Source organism: Leptonychotes weddellii, chromosome 15, assembly GCF_054177405.1.
Source record: "Leptonychotes weddellii isolate Sample4059 chromosome 15, ASM5417740v2, whole genome shotgun sequence".
In the NCBI taxonomy this organism is placed as follows: domain Eukaryota; kingdom Metazoa; phylum Chordata; class Mammalia; order Carnivora; family Phocidae; genus Leptonychotes; species Leptonychotes weddellii.
In genome coordinates, this window is record NC_138383.1 from 48,458,058 (window position 1) to 48,476,725 (window position 18,668).

The following is an 18,668-nucleotide window of genomic DNA, read 5'->3' on the forward strand; positions in this document are numbered from 1 at the left end:
CTTTCTTTCTTTTTTTCAAATGTAACTACAATACTATGATCTCCCTCCCCACAAATTTCTGTAGTGTTTACATTCCCACTTGCCTCTGTGTAGTAGTTTTTGTAATATTTTGAATTGGGATCTAAACAAGATACACACGCCATCTTGGTTGATTAAAGTCTCTTCGGTCCCTGTGAATTTCTAGCCACCCCCCACCCAACACCATTCATTTCCATGTGTGTTCTCACCGCCACCCCATCTTCCTTGCGATTACTCTGTTAAGAGAGAACAGGGTCTGTGTCCTGCAGAGGTTCTCAGAGTCTGGTTTTTGCATCCTGGTAGTATGTGTCCGCGTATTCTGTATTTTTCATAAATTGGTCATCGGATGTAGAGGCTTGTTTGCTTTTAGAATATATAAAACATGCACAAGTTTTAAAAATTCCTTTTCTAGAATGTCCTATAAATGGAAACATACAGCATGTAACCTTTTGAACCTGGCTTCTTTTACTCAGTATGAGATTCACACATGTTGTTGTATGTAAGAGTAGTTCATCTCTTTGTGTCAGCAAGTATCCCATGGTATGAATGTATCAGTTTGCTTGTCCTTTCACCCTTGAGGGCATTAGGTTGTTTCCAATTTGGGGCCATTATGAACAGAGCTGCTATACCTACCCATGAACAGGTTTTTGTGTGAAATTGTCATTCTTCTACAGGAAGTCGTTAGGACTGGGATTTCAGGATCACATAGTAAGCGATGTTTAACTTTATGAGAAATTGCCAGATTGTTTTCCAAAATGGTAGTGCTATTTTGCATTCCCACCAGTAATGTGTGAGCATTCCTGTTCTCCCACATCCTCTCCAGCATTTTGTATTGTCACCACTAAATTTTGGGCATTCCGATGGTTGTATGGTGGTATCTCCCAGTTTTAATCTGCATTTCCCTGATGACAAATAACATGCATTTTTTTTTTCTTGTGCTTACTTGCCATCCACATATCTTTTTGGATGAACTGTTTAAACAAATATTTTTCCTGCTTGGGGATATTACTTGTTTTCTTACTATTGAGTTTTGAGAGTTCTTTATATGTCCTGGATACAAGTTCTTTGTCAGATATGTGATTTGAAACTATTTTCTCCAAGTCTGTACTGTCTTTTCATTTTCTTAAAACTACTTTTTGCAAAGCCAAAGTTTTTAATTTTGGCAAAGTCCAATTTATCAATTTTTTCCTTTATGGATCGTGCTTTTGGTATCATATCTAAGAATTCTCTCTAACCCAAGGTCTCAAAGACTTTTCCCTATGTTTTCTTCTAAACCTTTTATAGTTTTACCTTTTACATTCAGATCTGTGATACATATTAAGTTCACTTTGCCTTGAGGTGTGGGATTTAAGTTGAGGTACTTCAGTTTTTTTGCATATTGATGATTGATTGATTGTTCCAGACCATTTGTTGGAAAGACATATCCTTCCTCATTGACTTGTCTTTGCAACTTTGTAAAAAATCAATTGGCTGTTTCAATGTGGGTCTATTCCTGGACACTCCATTCTGTTCCTTGGATCTGTGTCTAGTCCTTCACTAATAATTTTATAGTTGTTCTTAAGATAGGGAGATGAGTCCTCAAATTTTTTTTTTCAAAATTTTTTGGCTATTTCAGTTCTTAGAAATTTTAGAATCTGCTTATCTTCTATCTACAAAAGAAATCTGATATTTTTATTGGAATTATATTAAATCTGTAAATCAACTGGGGAGAATTGACATCTCAACTATATTGGGTCTTCCAGATCAGAAACAGTGCATGTCTCCATTTATTTCAGTGTTCTTTGCTTTCTTTCACCAGCATTTTGTGGTTTTCATTGGACAGATCCTACGCATGCTTTGTTAGTTTTATTTCTCTTTTTTAAAAGTATTTCTCTCTCTCTCTTTTTTATTTTGGAGCTATTTTAAATGGCATTGTGTTTTAAATTTTGATTTCCAGTTGTTTATTTTTAGCATACATAAATATGTCTGATGTTGTATGCTGACAATATGTCCTGTGATCCTGGCAAACTCACTTATTAGTTCTAGGAGATTTTTTGGTAGATTCTGAGGGATTTTTCTATGTACACCTGTTACCTGTGAATAGGGTTGTATTATTTGCAAATAGTTTTATTTCTTCCTTTCCGAGCTGTATACCTCTTCTCCTTTCTTTTTCTACTTTTTTTTCTTTGTCTTATTACACTGGCTTCCAATATTATGTTGATTTGTTGAATAGAAGTGGTGAGAGTGAATGTCCTTGCCTTTTCCTAAACTTTAAGGGGAAATATTCAGGGTTTTTTGCTATTATATATGTTAGTTGGGAGGCTTTTTGGTGTAGGCCCTTTATCAGATTAATGAAGTTCCCTTATATTCAGTTCCCTAGGTTTGGTTTTTTTTATTTTTATTTTTATTTATTTATTTATTTGAGAGAGAGAGAGAGAGAGAAACAGCATGAGAGGGGAGAGGGTCAGAGGGAGAAGCAGGCTCCCCGCCGAGCTGGGAGCCCGATGCGGGACTCGATCCCAGGACTCCGGGACCATGACCTGAGCCGAAGGCAGTCGCTTAACCAACTGAGCCACCCAGGCGCCCAGTTCCCTGGGTTTTTATCATGAATGTTAAAATTTGTTAAATGTTTTTACTACATCAATTAATAGGAACATATGGTTTTTCTTTTTTAGTCTTTAATATAATAGATTACGCTGATCAACTTTCAAATATTGAACCAGTCTTGGATCCCTGGAATAAACCCCATCAAGTTGTTACGCATTATTCTTTTTATATATTGCTGGTTTTAGTTTGCTGATATTTTGCTCAGAATTTTTTTTAGATATGTTTATAAGGGATATTGGTCTATTTTCTTTTCTCGTACTATCTTTGTCTGGTTTTGATATCAGGAGAGTGTTAGACTCCTAAAATTAGCTGGGAAGTGTTAACCCACTTATTTTATTGCTGGGGCCTATGGATTATTTAGAAATGTGTTGCTTAATATCCCAATATTTGGAGATTTTCTAATTATCTTTATGTTACTGATTTCAAGTTTAATTTCATTATGATCAGCAAACCTACTTTGTATAATTCCGTTATTTTAAATTTATTAAGGTTTGTTTTATAACCAAGGGTATTGTCTATCTTGGTGAATGTTTCACGCACACTTGAAAAGAATTTATATTCTGCTATTGTTGTGTGTAGTGTTCAATGATTGCCTGTTAAATTCAGTTGGTTGATAGTATTATTCAGTTTTTACATGTCTTTCCTGATTTTCCATCTGCTGGTCCTATCAATCACTGAGAAAGGACTGCTAAAATCTCCAACTGTAACTGGATTTGCCTACTTGTAATTTAGTTTTATTAGTTTTTCCTTTGTGTATTTCGAAGCCCTGTTTTTAGGTGCATACATGTTTAGGATTGTTGTAGCTTCTTCATGAATTAACTCTCTTATCATTATGAAAAGTAATAAGAAGCTTATTCCTAGCAATTTTCCTTGCTTTGAAATCTACTTTGTCTCATACTAATACAGCTACTTCAGCATTCTTTTGATTAATATTCAAGTAGTATATATTTTTTTCTGTTCTTTTGCTTGTCTATGGCATTGTATTTGAAGTGAATTTATTGTAAACAGCATAGAGTTGGTTCTGGTTTTTTAAAATACTGACAGTCTATGTCTTTTAATTGGTGTGTTTTTAGACTATTTAGATTTAATGTAGCTATCGATATGTTTTTATTCAGGTCTGCCACTTTATTATTCATCTTCTGTTTGTTATTTCTGGCTTTTGTTCCTCTGATAGAGGGAAGAAAGCATTAAGGAGGATTCTTCCCATGCCCTTGGAACTATAGTTCCTCTAGTCAGAGGAAAGAATCTCCCTTTTTCAGAATTTTAGGCACCTGCATGACCACCAGCGCCATCCCTGTTGCTGCTATCGTTATTACGAGATTGCCTGGGGGATATGGAAGGAGGAATTGCAAAAGAAAAAGTAAATTCCCCCCTCTCTCCAATCCTTTGGGGACCCATTTTTTGATCCTCAGACCAGAAAGAGAGGCTTTTCTTCTAGCTCTTTCCGTCTGCCCTAAGTGTGCACTTGTGAGTTTCGGGCTGTCTTTGTGTCCAGGCCAGGGTGTAATGGGGAGGGGGGACGTGCAGAAAACTCATTGTCAGATTGTTCACATACTGGTTTTCTTCCCCATTCTGCATGATACCATTTACTTTTCAGAATCCTCAGATAGCCGTTCCATGCATACCATCCAGAGTTTTCAGTTGTATTGAGTGGGAGAGTTATAGCTGAGTATACTTATTCCATGTTAACTAGAACCAGGACCTCCTCCAATGTCAAGTTTTGATGTTCAGTTTTTCCTGACTTTTTACAATGCACCTGAGCAAATTTAGAAATATACTTTTTAAAATTAATGTGTTAGAAAGGTGTTAACTGTTTTGCTACCTAGTGTTTAAAATGAATACTTCTGAAAATCTTTTTAATTCAATAAATGTATCATTTTTATGTCTGCTTAGTATTCCATTGCACAAGTAACTTTTATTTGCTTAACTGATGCTCTGTCATTGGGCCTTTAAGTTTCTTCTGTTTTTCTCCCTCTATAAACAATGTTTCGATGGACATTGTTGTATACTTTCCTTATGCACTCATCCAATTATTTCCTTAGGAGAAATTCCTAATAGTGGAGTTGCTTGGACAAAAAGTATACACATTTTGAATTTTGATGCTTATTGCCCAGCTACCCTCCAGAAAAGCTATACAAATTTCCACTCTCACCAGTTGAGAGTACAGAGCAAATTTTTCCATATCTTCAGCAACAGTTGTTGTTTTTATCTTTTCTAATCCTTGCCAATGGCATATCACATTTTAATATTCCTTTCTATGATTATCAATCATCTAGAATTATTCAGAATACATTATAATTTTAATTCATTGAATTCTATCAGTGATATTTATTTTATACTTTTAATATTTAATTTTTTATTGTGGTAAAATATACATATCATAAAATTTTCCATTTTAACCATTTTAAAGTACAAAAATTCAGTGTCATTAAGTACATTCACAACATTGTACAATCACCACTGTCCATTTTCAGAACTTTTTCACCCTCTCTGTACCCACTGAGTAATAATTCCCTATTCCTCCTTCCCCATAGCCCCTGGGAACCTCTGTTACACTTTCTGTCTTTGTGAATCTGCCTATTGTAAGTGCCTCATGTAAATAGAATCAAATAATATTTGTCTTTTTGGCCTGAATTAGTTCACTTAGCATGATGTTTTCAAGGCTCATCTATGTTGTAGCATGTGTCCAAAGTTCATTCCATTTTAAGGTTGAATAATTTTCTTTCGTATGGATGTACCACATTTTGTTTACTCATTCAACTGTTGATGGACATTTGGGGTATTTCCAATTTTTGGTTATTTTGAATAATGCTGCTATGAACATCAATATGCAAGTATCTGTTAGAGTCCCTATTTTCAATTCTCTTGGGTATTTACCTAGGAATGGAATTTCTCGGTCCTGTGGTAAATCTACGTTTAACTTTTTGAGGAATCACTGTACTCTTTTCCACCACAACTGCACCATTTTGAATTCCAACCAGCAACGCACCAGGTCTAATTTCTCCACATCCTTGCCAACACTTGTTATTTTCTGTCGTTTTCTTTTTTAAATAGCTGTCCCAGTGAGTGTGGAGTGCTTCATCTATTTTTTAAACTATCTTTATTAGATTTTGCTATCAAGGATAAGTTGACTTTTTCAGAGAATCTTTCCTTCTTTCTCTATGCTTTCGAACAGTTGAAATAGCTTAACATTTTTCTTCGCTGGTTTGAGAGAGCTTATCAGAGGAACCATCTGAGACATATATCACCTTTTTTTAAAGAGATTTATTTATTTATTTTAGAGAGAGAGCGTGTGTATGAGTGGGGGAGGGGCAGAGGGAGAGACAGAGAGAGAGAGGAAGAGAATCTCAAGCAGACTCCACACTGAGCGCAGAGCCTGATGCGGGGCTTGATCTCACGACCCTGAGATCATGACCTGAGCCGAAACCAAGAGTGGGACACTTAACCAACTGAGCCACCCAGGTGCCCTGACGTATATCATTTTTTAAGAGCTAATTCTTTGACAGCTTTCTTTATTTCTTCACTGCTCACTAACATAAACAGTTTTGCTAACTCTTATGAAGCCTTTTGTGTCATTTTTATTTCCCTAGAAAACCATGTGTGAGATATAGAGTTCATATTTTTTTTTGCTACAAATAAACATATATCACATATATATATGTGCATATGTGGTATGCATGTATGTTATCGTTTTAAATCATTGCCAACGGTATATCACATTTTAATATTCATTTCTATGATTATCAACAGGCTACAATTATTCAGAGTACATTATATTTTATTCCGTTGAGTATACTTGATATTTACCATTCCTGATATTTTCTTATTGTTCTCTCTCTCTCTCTCAATTAGCTTTCTCAGGCATATTTTTATTCACTTATTCTTGGATTTGTTCATAGTTCCTCTGCTTTTTAGTTGTGGAGTTTATTGCTCTGGGAAGCAGGCTTTGGGGGTCCCTCCGACCGGGATCATGGTCGGGCAGCCAGGGGTCATGACTAAGGGCATGCATTTGAGAGCCAGACAGTCTGAGTTCATTCCTTTACTTACCAGATCTTTGACCTTGAATCATTATTTAACCTCTCCTTACTTCAATTTCCCCATCTGTAGAATGGGGAGGAAGATAGTACCTACATTATAAGGTTAATATGAATGCTAAAAAGTTGATCGTCTTTAAGTGTTTAGAAGAGTACCCAGCACATAGCCAGCACCATAGAAGAATTTCTTAAATAAATCTAGGCTTTCCTCCAATGCACTAGAAGCCTAGGTCCCCTAGGAGCCTCTCCATTCCCCCAAATATACTTTCTGTACCTTCCCGCCACTTACGCTAACTGCCTTTTATTTTGCAGAACCACCTCTGTGCAGAAAAACAACCACTTTACTTTCCATTCTGCTGTCTGAGACAACCACATCCTCCTCACACATACCCCAGGCTCCCATGGAGAGCTCAGGTCAGTATGACTGGGGGCAGAGGGGTCCAGTGCACCTGGCTGCATCGCAGGGTAGGCCTCCCTTGCAGGTGAGAAGGCCCCCAGGGCAGGCAAGACCACCTTCACCTTCACCCCGACCCCCAACTCAGCTGCCCAAATGGGAGAACATCTTGAGAAGTGGACATCCACACACTTGTGTGAGCCCCAGCTGCTTGCAGGTCACTGAGCTGGACACTGGGGATAATGACAATAATAGCCAAGATCTGTCACCAAATGCTTGCATTTATTTAACAAAAACCTCTCTAGTGCTTATACTCTATCAAGTAGTGATAGAAGCAATTGACAAATATTAACTCATTTAGTCTTCATAAAGACCCCATGAGATAACGGTTATCATTCCTCCCATTTCTCAGAAGGAGAAAGTGAGACCCAGAGGGGACAGGTATTACTTCCAAGGCCATACATTGATACTGTATAGTCAAACCAGTATTTGACCCCCTCAATCCAGCTCCAGCCCTATGCCCTTAATGATTTCACTGAGGATTGCCCTGTGCATTCATCAGAAGGATTTGTGAGGTACAGTATCAATGTAATTGTCCTCGTTTTACTGAAAGGGAAACAGGGGCTCAGAGAGGTTAGGTAATTTGCTCAAAGCTACACAGCTAGTAAGTGGCAGAGCGAAGATCAGAACCAAGGTCTAGCTCATTTCCCAAACCCAGACTCTTCATGCTCTATCAACCTGCGACAGCAAGGAGAGACGACCCTTCCCTCAAGATGTGTATCACCTAGTGGTCACCCAGGAAGACCCACAGCACTCCTCACGAGGCTTGACTCTAATGACCTTGAAGACCCCGATCCCAGGGAAGGGGAGGGCACGTCCAACGCAGGTGCAGCTACCAGATTGTTACCATCCCTAAGACACGCATCCTTTCCACAACCTCCTCACCCCCACCGTCATAGTGCCTCACCCAGCCAGAAGAAGCTCCATCTGAATCAGGCAAGTCCGTGAATCCTGGTGTTGAGATATTCTGGGTTGTCTTTAACCAGCTGGGGTTTGCACCAGGAGGATGGTGGTGGAGCCAGCCCTGTGAAAATCTAAATATTTCAAAACCAACTTACTTTGCCCCAACTTTAATTATAATAACAGATGCACGCCATGCTGTTTTAGGAAGAGAGGTGTGCCAATAAAGTTTCTCTGGATACAAGCAGTAGAAACCCATAGGACTAGTTTAATTGTCAAAAATAAAGAGTGGCCAAGCATTGAAGGAAAAGTGAAGCCTCAGGCACCAGTAAGGGCAGGGAACAGAGTGGACCCACCACCAGGACAGGAAGAGGTGGACAGTGACCTCAGAGAGCGCTCCACACGTTCTTCCCTGCTGGCCATCATCTGCGCAAGGTTTGCCTAGAGGGAGAGAGAGTCCATTGGCCAGCTCGGTCCTGTGCCCACTCCAAGGCCAAGGCAAAGCAGGGCACCTGGGCCACAGTCTCACCAAGACAACAACGAGCAGGGAGGATTGCTGGGCGGAAGAAACAACAGATATCCACCACCAAAGATGTGACAGATGACCCCCCACCCACCCAAATCAAATGGGCAGAAGGAAACATCCCAAAATTAGGATGCTTGCCCTGGGAGCTCTGAAGGGGAGTTTTCCCATCATGATCAGAAATGCAGTTGTATGGGCTGTCTTCCCAAATTACAAATGTTTATAACTTCCCACCTTCCTGTAGCCCTAAGGGGCTCTGTCATTCTAGAGTTAAGAAGAAGCGCACCTGAAAAGTAAGATATTTATTTTAAGGGATACAAAAGGGCAAATTGCAAAGATACCAATGCTATTGTTACTTAGCCACCCCTGCAAACAGGGCCAAGATTGCAAACATTTTTAGAGCAATCTGAGCCTTTGTTCCACATGGCGGTAAGGGGGAATCAAGCATGGGATGGAAGAAAAGCGTGAGCCACGTGACTCCAGCTTACCGTGCATCTGGGTGCTGAGCCCAGATTTCAGTGAGCAGCTGAGATGCCGAGACAGCTGTCTGTGCACCAGGAGATTCCAAGACAAGTCCTCGGCCCTGGCTGGAAGGGCAGTCCGCGAGGTCCAGATGGTCAACATGTCAAGGTCAGAGAAAGGTCATCCTCTGAAATGGAAACCAGTGTACCAAGTGACATCCATCTGTACAGAGCTAACCTACCTCGGGAGTCCCAGGTCTGAACCGGAACACACATAGACCAACGTGTTCCTCTCAGTTGTTTTATGGCTCACCTCGCATGAGGAAACGGGACCTGGGGTTAGTGATTTTATAGTGATTTCAAAAGAGAACAGACCGGAAAGAGTTTGTTGGTAAATTTCCATTTCCATCCCAGGGAGGGGGTGCTGATTCGGATGGTTGATATCCAGAAAGTAGAAAAGGACAATTCTTCTCAACACTCTAGTTTGAGGGGAACATCCTTTAGGAATTACAAATTCAACCTCTTTGGTAATAATTTTGTGGATACCAAATGACCTGAGTGTCCCTGTAACCCTTGCATCTGGATGGACATGTCCACCTCCCAATTCCACTCCTTGGCTGAAGAAGGCTGAGGAAGCACTAAGTTTGATTATTCTATCAGCCTTCCCCATCCTGATGCCATGGTCCTCTGTGGGTGTGTTAGGAAGGGTATCCTACTGTATACACATACATAGAATGAGATTTATTATACGGAATTGGCTCGCATTATTATGAAGGCTGTCAAGTCCCAAGGCAGGAAAAAGCCAATGTCCCAACTGGAAGGCAGTCAAGCAGGAGGAATTCCCTATTACTTGGGGCAGGGGGGAGGGGGTGCGGCGGTGTCAGCCTTTTGTTCTATGCAGGCCTTCTACTGATTAGATGAGGCCCACCCACATTAGGGAGAACAATCTGTCGACTCAGTCTAGTGATTTAAATATTCACCTCATCCAAAATCACCCTCCCAGAGATGCGCAGAAGGATGTTTGATCAAATGTCTGGGCACCCTGTGGCCCAGTCAAGGTGACACATAAAATTAACCATGACAAGTAGGAATAGAAAAATCTGAGAAGATTTTATTCATGTCATGGCTGGACCCCAAGAGAGTTAGAGACCTAGTGTCTGCTTCCTAGCTCCCAGGGTCACATTTCTGGATGAATGCCATACCTGTTGCAAAACAAGCTAAGAAACAGCAACAAACAAAAATCAAACTTTCTCCGATTGTATTCTTTGAATCTCCTCCCGCCACTGTGACAGCCAGGGAAGAGCCGTTCTGACCCTGTGACCTTCATCCTTAATGCAGGGATGATTGTCGTCTGTGAACTCTGAGTGTTTTGGCACTTGACTCCTTCCTTGACTAACAGGTTAATTGTCCAGAACTCTCAGCTTATCACCTAAGACAATAATTCTCACCCTAACTATCCATTAGAGTGTCCTGGGGAGCTATTAAAAAAAAACAAACAAAAACATTATTAGTCCCTACTCTCAAAGATCTGATTTAAACTGGTTTGGGGTGGGCTGTACATTAGTGCTTTTTAAAGCTTTCCAGGTGATTCTCCTGTGCAGCCAAGATGGGGAAGGAGGGAAAAGGCAAACATTCTACAAGGATGTTTGGGAGAGATCTGGTTCTGTCTGGGATCACAGGGCAACACAGAGCTGGAATGACCAAATGCTACCATAGCTTCAGGTGGCCTGAAATCGAAGACTGGACCTTGAACTACCTCGAGAGCTGGGACTCTTTTTCCAGGCAACTTTATCTGGGGCATTGGCTTTTGGCATTCAAAGCCCAGACACACATAGATGGACGTGTGTTCTTCTCCCTTTTCTGGGTAAGCAGGTGAATATAAGGGCACACAGAAGGGTGAAGCTTTTGAGGAAGAGCATTTGCCAAAGAGAAAGCTCTGTTCCAACAGCTCTGTGGCCTTACACAAATCACCTCTCCCCTCTGAGCCTCATTTGCCCGGCTATCAAATGGGACCAGAGCCTCCGAGGTCCCTCTGGGTCTGACTTCTGTGTTTGGAGAGGCAATATGGGGCAAGAGTAAGAGCTCTTGATTTGGAATCTACGAAACAAAACAGGGAGAACAGTATTTGCCCTGCCAAACTCCCAGGGCTCTGCTCAGAATCCAATGAGATAAGATTCCAGAAAACTCTCTGCGCGTCCGCGAGACTGTCAGAGAAGTCTAGCCGCTATAACAATGACCCCGATGTCGGTGATTAGCATGACAGATACTTATGTCTCACCCACTACACCATCCAGTCCAGGCTCCAGTCCTTTAGGGACTGAGGCTCCTTCCTGCTTGTGGCACCGTCTTCTCCAACACGTCTTCCAAGGTCACCAAGGAATGGGAAGACAGCGGTGGAGGATAATGCAGAGGATTTTTTTTAAAGATTTTATTTATTTATCGAATGTGTGAGAGAGAGAGCACAAGCAGGAGGAGGTGCAGAGGGAGAGGGAGAAGCAAGCTCCCTGCTGAGTAGGGAGCCCGAGGCAGGGCTCGATCCCAGGACCCCGGGATCATGACCTGAGCCGAAGGCAGATGCTTCACAGACTGAGCCACCCAGGCGCCCCAGTGCAGAGGATTTTATGTCATACATTGTGTCCACTGCATTCCACTGGACAGGACTCAGCCCATGGTACCCATCTACCTGTAGGGGATTCTGGGAAATGTAGTCTTCCCAGTGACCTGGGACAAACATGAAATCAGTTTGATGAACACATAACATTGTCTTTTTTTTTTTTTTTAAGATTTTATTTATTTGACACAGAGAGAGAGAGAGAGAGCACAGCAGGGGGAGCAGCAGAGGCAGAGGGAAAAGCAGGCTCCCCGCAGAGCAGGGAGCCCAATACAGGACTTGATCCCAGGATCCAGGGATCATGACCTGAGCTGAAGGCAGACACTTAACCAACTGAGCCACCCAGGTGCCCAACACATAACATTGTCTTGCCACACCTCCGTAAGACTCTGTGTGTACGCCTTTTACATGCTATTTAAATGTTAGTTATTAATAGTAATGTGATGCCTGATAGTAATATCCCACATTCCTGGATGGAGGGGGAGATAATAATTTTGAATGTCATTTATTTATTGGCTGTTCTGAGTCAAGAATAATAGAGACATGCATGTCGTATATGAACAACCCTGAGACGCTCGAGGCACAAGAAATATCCCGTTTCTTTCTTTTGCTTAATCAAATCAAATCCAGCTTCAAGCTCTCATTTTCCAAGGTCAGTACAAATTCCAGTGTCATTCGCTTGGGGTGCTTCCCCCGTCTTTGTGATCTTGTAAGCCCAGGCGTTATAAAGTCTTCATGATGGGAAGAGGCCATGGTCTTCAGTCCGCTGTAGCTACAGCCCACCCCCCTCACCAAACAGGTTGGCCAGGTCTGCATGGTCCGTAGGGTGAGAGGGGGTTCCTTTGGAGACATTCTTGTGCGCTGGCCAAGGTGACCCGGGAGACCACAGCAGTGACCCTCAAGCACAGAGTGTAGTGCTCGCCTGCCTTCAGCTGAGATCTCTGCCACCCCCGTGAGGCTGTGTCCCAGCCAGCCCCAGTCCTTCTCATTCCCTGGGTCCCCGTAACTCTTGGGCGCTCACAGTCCTGGGGAACCCAGCCTCCCGCCTCGGGGTGCCACTGTCCTCAGTAGCTAAAACCAGCAGCCTTCATCCCCATCCCTTTGAGACAATCCAGCTGGGTTGTCTCAGTCCCAGAGTCCGGGGTCTCAAACCCAAGGGGCCGGGTACAGGGTGTCGATGAGCGAAACAAGGAGAGGGGGCACTGTGAAGAACCAGAGTAGCTGTGCCCCGTCTCAAGGGGGAGCCCCCCCTCCCCAGCCCCGTGGATTGCCACATGTGCGAAGAATGCGCTCCTGGTGTCAACAGACTTTCAAGAGATGCCAGGAACCCAAACTTTTATGCAAAATCTCCTGATTTGTACATGTTGGCAGCTGATTCGATTTTTTTTTTTCCAAGACACTCTACAAGCCCAAACAAAACACGTCTGCAAGCCAGATGTGGCCCAAAGCCTGAGCGTTTGTTCCAGCCGCCCAGACTTTCGAAAACATAACTTTATTTGGGGCTGTCTCCTGGGGCTACTGGCAACTTCTCTATTTTTCTCTGAAACATAAAAGCTTGACTCCCTGTGCAAGGCAAGGGAACCCAGGGCTCAGAAGACAAAAGCTTGGCTGCCCTTCTAGTGAGGGGGTGGGGAGGAGATCACGGTTATCATAGTTTTAAGTCTGTGCTGTCCATGGTCTGGCGGCTGGGGAAGGAGGGAGGGCAGAAGGAAGGAAGGAGGAAAAGAAGAAAGTAGACATAACAATGTTTTAATAACTCCGCCTGCGTTAACTCCTTAAATCTCCATGCAAGGTGGAGACAGGTAGATGGAAAGATAACTTGTGACCGGCCTTCGTGCCAGGCTTAAAGATTTCTTTGCCAGTGTGGGGGCGGGGGAATGCTGCACTGCCCAGCAGAGTGGCCGGTGGAGAAACTTGGGTTGTAAGAGGTGCCCACTCTCAGCCTTGGGGAGACTCAGGAACAGACCTTGATGAGGTCCAGGGGGACCAAGTGAGCAGCAGGAGGAAGGTGGGGGTTTCAGAGAAGCCGGGGGGCCCTGGCCGACTTAGCCAAGCTCACGCCAGAGCCCCGGAGGGGCTGGTCCCTGAGCACCAGCGCCTTGGCTAGACACATTCTACCTGCTGATTCTTTAAAATGTGTGATCTCTATCCTGCCTGCTTCCAAAGGAATGCGAGGGAATTAAGATATAGGTTTAGTAGAACATAAAGCAAGAGCACCAAAAAGGAGCAGAGAGGAGGTGTCCGTGTCCCTGGAAATGAGCTGGGTTTGGGGGCTGGGGCCCCCACTTTGTAAGTTTCCTGACAACGCAGCAAAAGAGGAACCCCCAAGGCATGTGGTTTGTATTGTATGACAACCAAAGAAGGCGCACTTGCCTATGAAGACAAATGCTTGGTGAAAGCCAGTCATAAAGAGGAATTTATGGTGCGGGAAGTGTCTCTCATGCTTCCTGTTTTTAGTCTGAAGACTCCAAGAAGCAGACCTCACAATAGGGTGGCCATGCAGGGATTGAGGTGGGGACACAGCCCAGTGGCGGGATACAAAGAGGGTGCTGACTGATATCCAGCTCCAAGGGAAGGAGAAAGAGTCGACGAGCTCGTAGAAATGCGTTCGACTGAGCTGTGACCAAGAAAGGCTCGGCAGCCTTTATTCTAGACTTCATGCCAGGGGACAGAGATGGGGCTCAGTCCCAAATGACACAAACCTGGGGAGTTACAAGCCCACAGACTGCAAGGGGGTTGGCGGGTGGGAAATCGGTCCAAGGAGACATGGGGCGTCTGGATTCCGGCCAACAACGTTCTGCTCAAACTGGGCCAGGCAGGCGGGAGACAGAACCGGGCCGGGGCCGAGGCCGGGGTCTGGAGGGAAAGTTGGCTTAGCGGAGCCTGAGGTAAGTTTGATGAGGGGACAGTCTGTCACCTCCTGTCCCAGCGCTGATCTGACGTGAAATTGACTTGAAACTTAGGAACACATTATATTTTTTTTCGAACACACATTTTAAGAAGTGCGTAATTATTCAGGTTTTAGGACCACTCCGGCGCTTTGGGGACCGTGGGTTTTACAGAGAACACGGAGATGCTGATTGAAAGGCTCTATTGCAGACCCGTGTGTGGGCTGCCCGCTCTAAGCTGCTCACTTTGGGGCACCTCTTGGGGCTTATAGAAGGGGCAAAAGATGGTCTCAGGGAGAGCAGGGGTAGGGGCAAGGGTGAGGCCAGGGGCGCTGAGCTCCAAAGCTCCTGGCCTCAGTGCTCCCCCCCTCCCACCCCTGCTGCCCAGATGTGGAGCTGGACCTCCAGCGGAGTGTGCAGGCAGTGCTCCGGGAGCTCAGCACCCAGGCCCCAGCCCTGCAGAACAACCAAGGTAAGAGCCAGCAGGCAGCCTCTGCGCCCGCTCTTTCTCAACCATCTCCCCAGCTCCCCGTGCAAGCAGAATTCCTCTTGACCTCTGAGCCCGCACGACTTCCAGAAATGTGGCCCGAGGAGCTGAGCTGCAAACATAGCCAGCCCATAAGCCACACGCACACTCCGCCCCACTAATGTTCCACAGTCCCCATCCTTTCCACCCTGAGAATTTGCTGTCCTCGATGGGTAGCGGAGCAGAATCCCCCCATGTGTGACAAGCCCACCCTTGTGCCCCCAGAGCCAGGCGCCCGGCAGAGAGGTCGGATCTGTGGCTGGTCAGAGTCATGGTGTGGGGCTCCAGGGCTCAGGGTCCTGCTCAGGAGGGTCCCCTCTAAGAGCCCTCTGCCCCGCCTGTGTGCTGGGCTCTCCTCTGTCCTAGCCAGGCATGTGGAGATGGTCCCTGCACAAGAAGGTCGAGCGAGATCCTGGTAAGAGTCCGGTGCTGGTCCGAATTCTGCTCAGAGAACTGGAAAAGGTGGGTTCTCTCTCAGGCTGCGGGGAGGCAGATGGGTTGGGGGAGGAGGTAGAGAGAGGCGGGGCCTCAGTCCCATCAGTGCTGCATCCCCCAAACTCTGGTCCCTTGTGGCCCGCCTGCATGATTTTCAGCAGCTCTGTCTCCCTCTTGTACTTCTATAAGGGATCCCATGGTTTCCCCTGACTTTGCATATTTCAAAAACTCTGTACCGTGGCCATACATGGAAAACCCCCACTTGCAGGAACAGAAAATGCCGATAAACGTAAATGCAGACCTATTAAAAATGTTTCAAAATTGTTCTTGTACCACCCCAAATTATCCCCCACACCACCCGATGCTCTGCGTTGCAACCGTTTGGGAGACGCTGCACTCAAGGCACCTCCATGTTTGGGGTGGGGGGGCGGCTGGCCTGCTGCTTGGCATGAACTCCTGCCCTGCGTGGTTGCCCCATGCGCCCCAGGCTCTCCCAGCCGGCTCCCACCCCTGTGCTCCCTCCCCACCTACCCCTCCCCTACTAGGGCAGGCTGTGCCCTTTTCCCTCCCCTTGGTGTGATGGGACGCTTGCCTTCCACCCCATCTCCTGCCCACCCCCACCCCCCCAAGCTGCATCCTGCTAGGATGTGGGGAGGCGTCATTGAGCGCCAGCCCAGTAAATGCCCCGCGGTCTCCTGTTTTCCAGGCAGAAAGCGAAGACCTCCGGCATGTCATCATTCCCTTGCTGCATACCCTACTGTACGTGCTCACTAAGGTGAGCTGGGGCTGAGGGTCAGGGGGGTCGTGGAACCCCACAAGTCCCAGGGCCAGACACTGTCCTCTCCCTCAGAGGACACCCGGTCTCTGCCTGGGTGAGCCTAGAACTCTTGGAAGCCCCAAACTGGCTTCTCCACCCTAGCGGCGCCCTCTCCCTAATACACGGAGGGGGAGTGGAGAAAGCAGTTCACAGAATGCAAGAGAGTCTCGACTGCCAGAATGAGGTCCTCAGGATTGCTCCTATGTGCACTGGGGGCCATCACTGACCCCTGCACAGAGAACGGACAAGCCACGGAGAAAATGTCTTGAGAACAGGAACCAGGAACTGAGTATAGTCACAGGGGGTGGGAGTGGGCAGCGAGGGAGATGAGGGGCACGAAGAGCAGTTCAGGGGCTGCTGGAATCCAGGGACAGGATGGGGCTGGGCTCTGGCCAAGGCAGGAGGCTGGGCGGGGGCAAGGGGAGCCCCTGGGCATTGCACTGCGAGCATCGTGCCCACTGGATACCCAAGCTTTGAGCCTGGAGCACTGCAGGAAAGAGGAGCCGAAGGGTGGTGAGGGGGGTGGATTTGCCAGCAGAACAGGGTGAGATGGATCCATACCATAGTGAATTTGAGTGGGGTGTCAGAGAAGAGGTGTCTTACAGGTGACGGGAGAAGAGGCTGGGGGTGTACATTTGGGAGGGAGGTGTGAGCCCAGGTCTGGCTGTCAGCCCATCCTTCCTCCTCTCCATCCCACTCTCCCACCCCGCCCAGAGCCCTCTGTGACCTAGGGCTCTGGGCACCCGATTCCTCCCTCCCACCCACCCAGGCCACCGGCATCAGGGAGGAGCTCTACCGGAGAACCTACAACTTTTGCACGAAGCTGCTAACCCTGCCCGCCCCCTACTGCACAGTAGCCTTGGACTGCGCCATAAGGCTGAAAACAGAGACAGCTGTCCCAGGTAAGAGCCGTCCCAGCTAAGTCCCAGCTGCAGCGCGTCATCGTCTTGCTCTTTCTCCAAGGTTCCTGGAGCCTTAAAGTCCCAGCACCTTCTGAGGAGGGTGAGGAATGGGGGTCAGGGACCAGGGGCTGGTTGGCTGAGGTGGTCTGCTTTGCAGGGACGCTGTACCAAAGGCTGGTCATTGCCGAACAGAACCTGACGAGTGAGCTGTACCCCTACCAGGAGAGGTGAGTGTCCCCAGGAAGACTGCTGCCTTCTGTCCCGTCCAGGTGTTGGGACTACGTGGCTGCTCACTGAGGGGGACCAGGCGGGGTGGAGAGGAACCCTAGCAGAGCTTCCCATGCATGACATGTGTCTAGCAGTGGGGTGTATTTTCAAGGGTGGGCGGGGCCTGCCTTCTCCGGAGATCACCGGAAGCAGGGTAGGTCTTTCTTGTTGGGCTGGGCTTCCGAGCCATCCTGCTCCCGTGCAGAATGTGACATGAGCCCTGGGCCACTCTGGAGTTCTGTCGTCCCACCTCCATCCCGCCCTTGGCCGTGAAGCAGCATCAACCATCCAGGCAGCCAGAGGTCGCTCCGGGGTATTTATTGCTCAGGCCACAAGCACACCATGGAATCTGGGCCTTTCATCTGTGTGTGCCTTGCCCTTTACGCAAGATTGAGCCAATGTCCACTTGTCGTGTTGGGAAGAGGGGCTGATGGAGTTGGGGGTGCCGCGCCTCCCGCCCTGAGCTAGCACTAGAAGGGGCAGCTTGAGGTGGTGTTCACAGAGGGTGCAGGGAGGTGGAGGGACCCAGAGGAGCTGGCAGCAGGGAGGGGGAGCAGGTGCGGGAGGCTGGCTTTCGGGTGTGATCGGGCAATGGGAGGAGATGGGGCTCACTCAGGGTCCAGAGCCCATTTGGGCAGGAAGGATTTAGGGTCCCTCCTGGAGGCTGATGTCATCAGTGGGCCCCGGAGCTAGGGGAGGGAGCAGAATTTAGGTTGGGGCTTACCTGGACTCTAGACTAGCCTTCCCTCTCCCCCCGCCCCAACAGGGACGAGCTGCTCCTGCCTGCTCTGATTTGCCCCAGTCCCCACCGCTCCCTATCGCCATCCCCCTCCTAGACTTTCGAATTTGAGGCTCCTGTTTTTGGAGAAACAAAACACTTGGGGGCTGCCAGGCTCTGAGGGTGCCCATCCAGGGGCTCCTCTCCTGGTAGTCATCCTCACCAGCCCCCCCACCCCCCACCCCCTGCCCTCAGAGTGTTCCTCTTCGTGGATCCTGAGCTGGTGTCTCCCTCCGTGTGCAGCGCCCTGCTGCTGGAGATCGAGGCGGCCCAGGCGCAGCAGACCCCAGAGGCCTGCATGCGCCACGTGGTCTCCCACGCCCTGCAGGCCGCACTTGGGGATGCCTGCCATGCAAGTTCCCTGCAGAGGAAGCTGAAGGTAACTGCCCTGCCCCAGCCCTCCTTGGCTGTAGCCCACGCCGGCGCTCCGACTCATCCTCCCGCTTCTTCTATTTTCATACCATTTTG

At 46.8% G+C, this 18,668-nt stretch overlaps 1 protein-coding gene across 1 annotated transcript in view; it reads left to right on the forward strand.

Moving 5' to 3' along the window:
• The window catches only part of PIK3R6 (phosphoinositide-3-kinase regulatory subunit 6), a 41,125-nt gene that overhangs the window by 8,336 nt on the left and 14,121 nt on the right, over positions 1-18,668 (forward strand). Inside the window, exons 2-8 of the mRNA XM_081806009.1 lie at positions 6,951-7,052; positions 14,864-14,947; positions 15,372-15,463; positions 16,143-16,211; positions 17,023-17,155; positions 17,313-17,382; positions 18,396-18,579. Coding sequence (XP_081662135.1) covers positions 7,040-7,052; positions 14,864-14,947; positions 15,372-15,463; positions 16,143-16,211; positions 17,023-17,155; positions 17,313-17,382; positions 18,396-18,579 — 645 coding nt within the window. The 5' untranslated portion in view covers positions 6,951-7,039. The remainder of the gene's footprint in view (positions 1-6,950; positions 7,053-14,863; positions 14,948-15,371; positions 15,464-16,142; positions 16,212-17,022; positions 17,156-17,312; positions 17,383-18,395; positions 18,580-18,668) is intronic.